At 35.9% G+C, this 12,187-nt stretch overlaps 1 protein-coding gene across 1 annotated transcript in view; it reads right to left on the reverse strand.

Moving 5' to 3' along the window:
- Positions 1-1,911: 1,911 nt before the first annotated feature.
- The window catches only part of HDAC10 (histone deacetylase 10), a 27,159-nt gene continuing 16,883 nt past the window's right edge, over positions 1,912-12,187 (reverse strand). Inside the window, exons 13-21 of the mRNA XM_015814674.1 lie at positions 12,029-12,096; positions 10,915-11,200; positions 9,894-9,972; positions 7,476-7,561; positions 5,650-5,703; positions 4,907-4,988; positions 3,662-3,847; positions 2,196-2,355; positions 1,912-2,043 (exon numbers count right to left, since the gene is read on the reverse strand). Of these exons, the coding sequence (XP_015670160.1) occupies positions 2,018-2,043; positions 2,196-2,355; positions 3,662-3,847; positions 4,907-4,988; positions 5,650-5,703; positions 7,476-7,561; positions 9,894-9,972; positions 10,915-11,200; positions 12,029-12,096 (1,027 nt within the window). The 3' untranslated portion in view covers positions 1,912-2,017. The remainder of the gene's footprint in view (positions 2,044-2,195; positions 2,356-3,661; positions 3,848-4,906; positions 4,989-5,649; positions 5,704-7,475; positions 7,562-9,893; positions 9,973-10,914; positions 11,201-12,028; positions 12,097-12,187) is intronic.

The following is a 12,187-nucleotide window of genomic DNA, read 5'->3' on the forward strand; positions in this document are numbered from 1 at the left end:
CTTTTTTGATATAATGACAGGCGGTCCTTGCTAATAGTTAGATTGGTAATTATTGGCTGGTATCTGGTTAACTGATCTTTCACATATTCGTGCAAATCTAGAACTTTCAGTTCATGTGTATCTTGGCTCAGGTTGGGATTACATGAATACAGCCTGTAGCTTAGTGCAGCATAGTAGATAATCCTGAATTAATTCAGTATAATTTCATGTACAAATCACATTCCAACTTCATTACAACCAGCTGAGGGCCCCTGAGAACCAAATTTTTATTCAGTTCCCAGCACATCTACTAAATCTTTATAGAATTTTTTTACAAAGTTGTATGAATCCATGTACAGTAATTGCATGAACACATACTGCATGTGTAGTGTTCTTGGAAACAGTATAGAAACTTTCTCTGGGCATTTTGACTTTCCTGTCCAACCTGCAGCTTTTCCAAGTACAACCAGCACCAAACCTATTTAACTTTCAATTCCAGACTACATCAGTCAGATGCCAGGACCTGCTGAGTAATATACAACAGATTCCCCCCCCCCCAACACACAGACACACTTATGGCTTCTTGTCCAAAATACTTGGTCTATTGAAATATTTAAAACTTCACTAACATCCCAAGGATATAAGTAGCCTTATTGATCAAATATTAAAGTTTTTTCATACACATAGAAGATAATCTCATTAGAGTTAATAATGTAATTAAGCTTATTTAACATTGTGAAAATTATACATGAGAAATAGGTTTTACTCATTGGTAGTTGAAAAATGATTCAGATTCATACATTCCAGTGAGACGTTACTACAGAATCCCATTTGTGATCACTATAGCTTTTTTTCCCTTGGAGCTGTACAGTGCTAATTGGCTGCCCCATGTGTCTGCCTAATTAGAGCAGGGCCACACAAAGCCTATATATCACAAGTCCTTTTTTACTACAACAGTTTGTAAAGGCCAACAGCTAACAAACCAAATAACAGAGTTGGAAGGGACCTTGGAGGTCTTCTAGTCTAACCCCCTTGCTCAAGCAGGAGGCTCTATATTATTCTAGACAAGTGGCTGTCCAATCTCTTCTTAAAAGCCTCCAGTAATGGAGCATCCACAACTTCTGAAGGCAAGCCCTTCCACTGAATTATTCGATCCATTGTTTCTTATCTTGCCTTCTGGTGCTTTGGAAAATAGGTTGACCCTCTCATCTTTGTGGCAGCCCCTCAAATATTGGAACACTGCTATCATTTCATCCCTTGTCCTTCTTTTAACTAGACTAGACAAACCCAATTAGTGCAACTATTCTCCATGTTTTAGCCTCCAGCTCCCTAATCATCTTTGTTGTTCTTTTCTGCACTCTTTCCAGAGTCTCTACATCTTTTCTATAATAGGGTGACCAAAACTGGATGCAGTATTCTAAGTATGGTCTTACTAAGGCTTTATAAAGCGATATTAATATTTCACGTGATCTTGATTCTATCTGTTAATGCAATCAAGGATTGTGTTGGCTTTTGTGGCTGCTGGCTCATATTTAAGGATGCCAAGATCCCTCTCATGGTTACTGCTACTGAGCAAGGTTTTACCTAATCTGTCCCTGTACATTTGATTTTTCTTGCCTAAGGTAAAACCTTACTTTTCTCTACATCGAATTTCATTTTGTTACATAGGGCCCAGTGTTCAAGTCTGTCAAGATCCATCTGAATCTTGAGCCTATCTTCTGGAATGTTGGCTATTGCTGCCAGTTTAGTGTCATCTGCAGATTTGATGAGTTCCCCTTCTATTCATACAGTATTCATACAATATTCATACATTTATACAGTATATATATAAATATTTATATATGTACTGTATAAAAAATTAAAAAAGTCTTTACAGCAAAGCCAATAACATTTCTGAAGTTAACAGGCTGGGAGATAGTTCTCAATGTACAAATTATATAAAAATCAGTTCAGGAACATTTTGTGCCCTTTTATTCTAAAGCTTATCTTGTTCTGATCGTTTGTTTTCATGTGGGAGAAGAGATTGTTGAAATAAAGATTACTTTTCATCTTTGAAGTTCTTTGCTACACAAAACAAAAGGAAAAATAGTCAAATTTTGTAACAAAAACATGCATCTTTTTCCTTTTGAGAATCTCTAACCTCAGGTACTTCAAAGCTCTGCCGTAAGGTATTTAATAAAGATTTACATTTTATTTTCATTCACTTGATTGCTTACCTGAACACTGAAGCAATTTCCATTCCTGTTGAAATTGCTCTCTTAATTCTTTTACCATTTCCATATTCTCCTTTAAATCCGGTGCAAAGGTACCAAAGTTGGTTATAAAATCACCTGTCAAGATGTTGGTTATATTTTGCATTATTTTTTCTTCAGTATCCTTTAAAAAGAAAGTAAAACACTTGCATAAATGTGTACTGATTGCCCCCCCCCCCAAAAAAGAAAAGAAACATAGCATTTTGTTGCTTGCAGTGTAATAGAATTTGTACTCTAAAGTATTAAAGGGCTGTGTTAATACACTGGACTAAGCCATAATATGGTTTACTTGGTTTTGGTTTAGTGAATTGTATAAGCTGTGGTTTGTTAACCTTGGTTTATAGCTTGATGTATTCTGCAAACACAAACAAATTGGATTCAATTAGTAAGACGCAATGAAACATACCATGCTTAGTCCAATGTGGGAACATATCCATTAAGGAGTCAGTTATCTTTAATACTGTATCTTTTATACTAAATCAGGCTTTCACAACTGTGAGGTGGAACTCCGAGAAGTCTCTGCAATTTGTGAGGTGCCTGTATTGTCCCAAAAGTGCTTTTTTCTAAAAGGCAACTGGAGTTTCCTGGGTTTTTTCCTTAAAAACATTTGTTTTGTCATCCAAGAAGCTTCTTCGCTTCTGAAGGAGCTTCCTAGATCAGAGGCGAACTGTTTGTATGCATACATGTAATCAGTCTCAGAGCAATGAAACGGACGCACTGCGAAAATCTTGCTCTAGCTTTCCCCCCCCCCCTCCCTTTGTCTGGGCAAATCCTGTCAAAATTTGCTCTGAGTTTTGTTTCTTGCTTTGCCTGCGTCAGTTTGGAGACACAATGGAAAGTTGTGATGTTACAAAGTTTGAGAAGCCCTGGTGATAAATAGATTAAAACTGAGTTATTAATAGGAAGCTTCATATTTCTTTCTTGCTAAACTCTAACCACAATGAAATCATTCATTGTATTTGGGAGGGCTGTTGTTTCACATATGTTTATCATTTTAGAGATGTCATGATGCTGCAGAATTAAAGAACCCCCGCAATAATTGTTATGCATGTTTGGTTTGTTTGACTTATTTAGATTTTCCCAGGATCGAGGCATAGGAACAGAGACAAACAGAGAAGCAAAGCTGTGCAATTATTCAGGTTGAATCTCAAAAAACGTGATTTGGCGCACAGACATGAAATATCTGTCTGAACCACTTTAAAGACAACACATCTTTTCTTTGAATTTTCACAATTGCCCTTCACTCCCTTTTAGAAGCGAAATTGAAATGCTACAGCGGCTTATCAGATTCCTCATGTATTTGCTTCAGGAAAACAAGAGAATCTGAAACCATAGAGAGTTTTAGAAGGAATGAATCACACATTTCCCCTGGATCCTTTATTCTAAAAGATAAAGCTCTTTTATTGTAAAACCACTTACATACTCCTTACCTGGATTACAGCGAGTATCTGAGAGTTTGCTAATCCTTGCAGTAAATTAATAAGCAAGGAAATTCTATTTTTGCCAAGGTTCTGGTTTGGTCCAACAACTATAATGGTTAAATTAGGCTGATAGCTGTACGCGACTGGAAGAATAAATCCAAAGGTAGCAGAGAAGAAGTTGTTTGTTTTAGGATCCTTCCAAAAATAAACAAAAAATTAAAATATTTTAGTTTTATTTAGTAACAAATGTTAGCAAATTAAAATTATCCAAAACTAAATTTTTTAATTTCTCAATATAGAAACTGTATTTATATATTACTTGTGTAAAGGGATTAAAAAAAACGGACGTATCTGTAGGGCCATAACAATAACATGCAGTTGTTTCCAGCCCAATAATCAAGTATGTGAATGCTAAAAGCTTGATGTTTACTTTCTTTTAAATGGGGTGAGGTAGGGGTAGGAAGCTGTTCACCTTCTGCTGACTGTGACTTCGCCATAAGAGGTGTTTTGGATTTGGGGGGGGGGGGTACGGGGAGCGCGTTTAGCTTCCTGCTGGAATTTAAACATTGGAGGCTTCCTACATTCAAATTATTTGCATTCATACTGTCAAAATTGCCCCAAACATTTATATAAAAAACCCCAAAATTATGCTGCTGAAATTTGCTGAGCTTCATTAGCAAAATCTTGGAAGTTGGGTTGCCACCTCTAGTCTGCATGAACAAACTTTTGTTGTTCCTGGAACTCAGAATGATCAAACAAGTAACTCTTCTCCCCTGGTGATTAATATAATCAGACTTTCTTGACTCAGATGTCCATAAAAAGTCGGTGGTGGGGAAAACCATCCTTGTATTTTACAATTGTGCTTTTCTTCAGTCCTTTTCTATTCATGCAGGGAAGACAAGGGTTAAAGATGGTGCAAACATTTCAAAGTTTCTAAAAATGTTGTGCCAATTTCTTCCACTGTAGCAGTCCTTCAGTTTACCCCAAATATATTAATAGCACTTTTTACAAGACATTGACTGGTTTTTAAATTTATAGCCCACCCGAGTCTAGCATGACTCCAGGTAGCAAACTGTACATTTCCAGCAGGCAGAATTCTCAGTTGGATCACATTATTCAAATATTTGTATGTCATCCACACTCTAAAATCAGTGACAATTGCTGAATATATAGTTCAGTTCAAAATTTATGTCCTTGAATTCTCACTAAATCATACATGGGTGATAAAAAAAGACCATAAAATACCACACCTACTTCTTTCCAGTTGAGAGAGATATTGTGTTTGGTGTTAACTTGTTCAGAATGTTTAGCACAAATATTGATTAAGAGGACTTTGCTGTAAAATATTAAAGAAAATAGGTTCTATAAATATTATCTCTATAATATAGTTGCCACCCTGGTAATAATAAAATAAAGCAAATACATGTAGTCCTCGACTTACAACAATTCATTTAGAGACCGTTCAAAGTTACAATAGCATTGAAAAAAGTGACTTATGACCATTTTTCACACTTATGACCTGTGTAGCAGCTCCATGCTCATGTGATCAAAATTCAGATGCTTGGCAGCTGACTCATATCTATGATGGTTGCAGTCTCCCGGGACAAGCAAAATCAATGGGAAAGCCAGATTCACTAAAGAAATTTATTACTAACTTAACAACTGCAGTGATTCACTTAACAACTGTGGCAAGAAAGGTCATAAAATGGGGCAAAACTCATTTAACAAATGTCTCACTTAACAACAGAAATTTTGGGCTAAATTGTGGTCGTAAGTCAAGGACTACCTGTACACATATCTGGGGGGGAAAGCATTATATACAAACTGTAAAGAACTGCTATAATCAAATATGTGTTTTAGATGTAAAATTATTCTGATAAAAAAACAGATTCAAAGTTTCATGTTTTTATTACGAAGCCCCACTAACCTTGGCAGAATTTCATTTTCAGAATCAACTGTGCACATTTAAATAAACTGGTTGAAATACTGAGACTTACCCATTATCCAACTCAATTTTCATGTCCATGTCACCAACAAATACGCACAGGACTCTGCGAAACAAAATATTTCAGATTTACAATCTGTTATGCATACATATAATAATTTATATCCTACTTTAATATTTTTATAAATAACTCAAGGTGGCAAACTTACCAAATACATCTTTCTTTTTCTTATAATAATAATAATAATAATCCTGTGAGGTATGTTGGGCTGAGAGAGTGGCTGGCCTAAGGCGTGACTAGAACTAGCCTGATACCTTAATCACTAGACCAAACTTTAAGACAAGTAGCTTAGTCTATATAAGATAATCTGATAATGGACTACATAACAAACTGGCATAGCTGACAGTCCAACAAAATTAACCATGTATGTGCAGTATAAATAACAAACCCTGAAAATTCGGTTAAGGAACTGCTAATCTAAACCTCTAAATTAAAGAGCTCTTTTATAAATCTATGTGAATAATTCTGACAATATCCTAGCTACAAAAGACAATTTAAGGATTATAGCATCTATGGCAAAAATTTCCTAATCTATAAAATAATATTATGCATCATGAACAACGGACATGCCATCTAATTTATTTCTATCAAAGTAATATATTCTGTATTCATTCAGTAGCAGCAAACCTCTGCTTTTTACCATATCCCATCCATCCCTTAGGTCAGTGGTGGCGAACCTATGGCACGGGTGCCAGAGGTGGCACTCAGAGCCCTCTCTGTGGCCATGCGCGCCATCGCCCCAGTCTTAGGCCTTCAGCTGGGTTTTATAAAACCTTTTCGCTTTAGGCCTCCGCCTTGTGCAAAAAAAAAAAAAGGTTCAATCAATCAGTCAATTTCAACTTCTCGTGGGAAAAAAAAAGATCTCGCAAGTTGGAATTGATTGATTGAACTTTTTAGTCCCACCCAGTCTGCCATTACCACCACAGCCGTGCCCACCCAATGGGCCACACCCACCCAATTAGCCACACCCAGCCAATGGGCTACACCCACCTGGCACCCGACGATACATAAGTGGGTTTTGGGTTGCAGTTTGGGCACTCGGTCTCTAAAAGGTTTGCCATCACTGCCCTAGGTATACCTGTTTAGTCCCTTTCCATCTCCACAACTCTGTAGTCTGTTGCATCTTCGTTATCATATACATTCACAGTATTCTTAAAATGGATCAAATTTTTGTAGTACAAAGTGCAATTCTGTATGAGAAATAAATTCCACCATGTTAAATGGAGTTTATTCATATAGAAATGAGTACTGCTCACTCTGCATATGGACCGTATAGGTATGCAAAATAGTCCAAGTTGTGATTCAAAATCTGTCAAGAATTTTCCCAAATCCCTAAATAATAGACAATGTTAAGGACTGAAAGAATTAGCCAAAAAAGGTACAATATATATAGTTGTGCGTGCTTTGAAAAGGTGTTGATAAAAAAATATTTGTAGCTCTGTGGGGTCCTTGGTGCTCTCTGAGTTTGGTGGTTTTCTTGCAGACTTTTCACTGCCAAACTAGTTAACATCTATTTGGTAATGAAAAGTCTGCAAGAAAATCACCAAGTTCATAGAACACCAAAGACTACATTGAAAAAAATGTGCTTGGTTTGCAGAAGATGGCTAATTAAAGTTAGTATGACTCCTAAAAAATTTTTTTAGGATCATGCATATGGCTAAAAAAAAGTCAACTATTTTAATGAATAGTAGAGAGGTGTTGCCTTTAGTGACATTCAAAGTATCTCTTTGAATCATTTTTGAATAGTAATTTATTACATTGTCCTTTAAATACACAACTGTGCAAGAAAGTATTAAGCACAACAATCTTATACCTACTTTTGTACCTTCAGGTTTCTACAATGTGCTACCGCAATGGCAGAAGCAAGTGAAGGTGTAGATGAAACTGCAAGCCCATTGATCACCTAAATAACATGATAATAATTAAAATGTTACTATTTTATGTAATATTACTTACAGTCAAGATTATATATGTATTGCCTTATATGTATAAATTCATCATACTGTATATGAATGTCTAAATTGTATAGTTATAAGAACAAATAAAGTCTCTGCAAATACTATAAAATTTATATCCAAACAAAATATTTGGACATTTAAAAGCATATATATTATCAAGTCCGGATATGTTCTGCCACAAAAGGAATAACTTGGCTATTATTACATCCAGTTGTAAGTAATCCAGATCAGAAAATCAGTGAAGGATCTCTATTTGAGGGGCTACCAGCAAATACCAGTGTCTGGATGACATATTTCCCCTAAATTAAAGTCAGTTAAATCTTAATGATGCACCAGATAGGAATGTACAGTACATAATCTATTTACATGATACATTTGTGTTCTGGTTTCAGTCAACCAATATTAAGAAAACATTTTGATATGGGATAAATAGAAAGAAGCTTAGGCTTCCCCAGGTATAAACACAAGGACTCCAATTCTAAAAAGCATGTTGCTAGCACAAAGAAAATTGATTAACTAATTAGCTAAACATACTAATAATTTGGCAGCACCTCTCTACTATTCATTTGAGCATATTAACTGTGGAAAGAGGGAATTGTTGTCATTTAATTTACAAAAGTATTAGGATTGACTTAGGTGGCTTGAAGTTGTTTTCTACTCAGTAATTTTTATCCTAGCAAAGATTATGCCTGAATAAGTGGTCTGCTTTGGCATGGAGAAGGACTGCATTCTATCTGGGCCTCTTCAAAGTCTTACATGATTTTGTACAGGCACGTATACAAGTCATACAGCCACAGGTATATATGGAGGATGAAGACAAATAATGAAATGCATATCATGATGCCACAGTTTAGATATTTTATCCTGCCTTTATTGTTTTTATAAAATAACTCTAAGCTTTGAACACACTTAATACTCCTTTCGCCTCCTATTTTCCAACAATTTTTTCCAATCTGTGAGGTGAATTGGGCTGAGAGAGAGTGACTGACCTAAAGTCACCCAGCTGGCTCTGGAATTTATATCCCATATTGGAACTTAAGTGCAAAAGCCAAGATCTGCACTGTTGTTTAGAATAAAATAACAGAGTTGGAAGGGACCTTGGAGATCTTCTAGTCCAATCCCCTGCTCAACCCCGCTTCTTTGTGATTGTGGTTACTTGAGGGCATCTATGCACACAGTTTGGCTTGATATCAAGCAAACTTTTTCAGTTCCAGCCAAATTGTTTAACTTTATTCATAAGATGTGATTTACTGCTTTCAGAAAAATTATTCACATATCTGTAACCCAGGTTAGTCTTCTCTCCACGCAGTTATCAGCTTTACTGAGTTAATTGGAATGTGTTTTTGTTATTAGCACTAGCATTTACATTGCAGCAGGATGCCCAAGGTGGGAATATATGCAGCTTTTACCTTAGTAGTAATAGAGAAATTATGCAGCAATTAGTGTAATGGGACAATAATGCATTGTTCTAGGAGAATATAAAGAGTTAACCATCCATATAATAATTGGGTAGTTAGTTAAGCATGCAGATGGAACTTGTGATATATCTCTTTAAATAGAATGAATTTACGTTCTAATTGTTTGAGAGATGTAAAGTGATATTCACCAACCTACATCTAAGATGCTACGCTACCAGGAAAATGACCCAAAAAAGAAAGGTATCAAGTGGGTTTTTTTTATTTTTAAAGAAAAAAAAAAAAGCAACTGGACTGATTTTTTGAGGAAGATTTAAGACCAGCTGACTGCAAAGAAAATACAATCTTTCCATTCCCACCACAAGCATCATCTTGTCAGAATCTATCATTTTCCCCCTCCCACCATCTAATTTCAGTTGTGAATAACTAATCCTTCCATCTCCTAGAGCAGGGGTGTCAAACTGCTGGCCGGATGCGTCACCGGGAAACCGTGCCCACCCCATTGCCGATAATGGAGAAAAAGCTCCAATACAATGCGAGTTTGACATGTCTGTCCTAGAGCATCCAATACAAGCTGATGAAGCTTCCAGAATAGGAAGCAAAATGTCTTGTTTTTCCTCAAAAAAAAAATCAATCCAGTTGCTTTTTTTTTTCAAAATAAAAAAAACACTTTTGATACTATGACCTGGAACTATCCTGGATAGCTGAGAATCTTCATAGACAAAAAAGAAAGGGCATAGCTTCAATTTAAGCACAACTTCCTTGTAGGGATGGCTGTGAGATTTTAAAGTATGTTTAGTTCTCCTCAAAACCAATTATGTCATATCAAATCAACTTAGTTTTGCCAAATGATTAACATTACCTCCTTTTTAATGATTTTGTTAAGGACAGCCAGCATGTTCAAGAGTGAGCTCAGGGCCTCTTTTTTCACATCAAATGCACTGTGAAATACATATATTTGAATGATGGTTATACCCCGGAACATTTGGAACAATTGTACTGCTTGAACAACATACTGAGGTTTGAATTTATGACTTCTTAGTGGATATATAAAAGTCACCCAGATTATAAATAACTCTGTGTACTGTACACCAAAAATGATGTCCCTATTATTCAGGAGGAATCGTCTGTTAACTGCAACATTAATTAACCCATTTCTTGCAACATATAAAGAAGGACTTTGGAATTCTTGGGTAAACAGAGTATCAGAGCCAGGGTGAGATTTTTTTTTATATATATGGGTCTTTTTAAAATGTTATAAGATGCCTGGAAACACCTCTGTGTGAGTTGGGCAGCTATATAATTTTGCGAAATAAACAAATAATCACAGGTCACTTCTACTTGAACTTCTACAGGTAGTCCTCAACTTACGACCACAATTGAGCCCAAAATGTATGTTGCTAAGTGAAACATTTGTGAACAGAGTTTTGCCTCATTTTATGATCTTTCTTGCCACAGTTGTTAAGTGAATCATTGCAGTTGTTAAGTTAATAACGTTGTTAAGTGAATCTGGCTTCCCCATTGACTTTGCTTGTCAGAAGGAGCCAAAAGCTGATCACACAACCCCTGGACACTCTGACCGTCATAAATATGAACCAGTTGCAAGCATCTGAATTTTGATCACATGACCACGGGGATGCTACAAATGTCAGACGTGTGAAAAATGGTCGTTAAGTCACTTTTTTCAGTGCCATTGTAACTTTGAACGGTAACTCAATGAACTGTTGTAAGTTGGGGACTACCTGTATTTTACACAGACACACTTTTGCTACCAATTCTTTGAACTGGAGAGGCTGGACATTGTTTTTCATCGAAAGCTGAATACTAAATATTGGTTGTACCATGATACACATTATTTTGAGCTGGTGACCGGTATAGCTAACCTGATAGTTGCTTTGAACTCTTTCACATCCAGTCCATTTGGAATGTGAACAGTTGGTGGGAGCAGGTGTGTATCACTCTCATCAATAGCTGCTGCTGTTTTAATAGGGGGTTTCAAAGACAAAATGCTTTTCATGTGCATCTCCAAAAACCTATCTGTTTTGATGACTTCATTGACGTCTCCCTTTCCGACTTCTTGAGAACTTGGGAGTTCCACATTGGTCTGTGTAAGCTCAGCTTCCTCTGCTTGACAGGACCTAGTACTGAGATCTTGCACTGGAGTTACATCTGGGAACAACAACAGAACACAGCCTGTCTCTATAGTGAAGACAAATTATGCTTGTTTTCCTCAAGCCAGCAGCCTCCAGATCTCAACTCTTCAGATTACAATTCTCAAAATTCTAGCCAAGTTATGGAAAGTTGCTTATGCTAGTTATACTTGGGGTTTGGGTATTGCCACTTTTCAAATCTCTGAAGAGATTTTTTTGGGGGGAAAAGCATTTAGTTCAGAAATGGTTCATTTAGTTCAAAATCTGAACATTGTTTTTAGTAGAAAACAATAAAAAAATAGATAGCATCATGTCCGTATTGCAACTCATTGTGCTTATGCTCCCACATCCCAAAACACTTCTTTTAGTTGATATTTTTAAGTGCACACAGTCTTAAGTTCATATTCTTTTAAATTACTTCAACTCCAGTTATTTCAACCAAGTATATTGTCGTAATTATCCATGCTAAATTTGCCGATGACATCCTTTATATCTTCACTCTTTCATTTGACAATTCAAAAAGAAGAAAAAATAACTGAGGACAAGTTGTTAATTTATCTCGACTAAATTAACAATTTGAGAATAAGTTAATTAAGTCAGTATATTGCCAATTTATGTGACTTTATCACCTAGTGACATTAAAATCTAGCCAAAGTTTCTAACACTGCTTCTAAAATGGCATTGGAATTTGATAACCTACTTAGGATTTGCTTTGGAATATTTAAACTTGATAAGATTTATGTGAATTATGAAAAGGACAGACAGTAAACTAAATCCAGAAATATTTTAATACTTTTTCCATGATCTGCAGCAGTATATCAGAAAAAAAGGTGATTTCTGCCATTACCTTCGTATGTCAAACACTTCCAATATGGTTTATGTGCAGCTCTCACATTCTGAATTGATTCCCTTGCACTGAAAAAGATCAAACGCGATATACTGTACGTTCTCTTTAAAAATATTTTTGAATCTATATATTTTTTAATACTAAGAATCTGTGAATGTG

This window comes from Protobothrops mucrosquamatus, unplaced genomic scaffold (assembly GCF_001527695.2).
Source record: "Protobothrops mucrosquamatus isolate PMUCROS unplaced genomic scaffold, P.Mucros_1.0 scaffold275, whole genome shotgun sequence".
NCBI lineage: Eukaryota > Metazoa > Chordata > Lepidosauria > Squamata > Viperidae > Protobothrops > Protobothrops mucrosquamatus.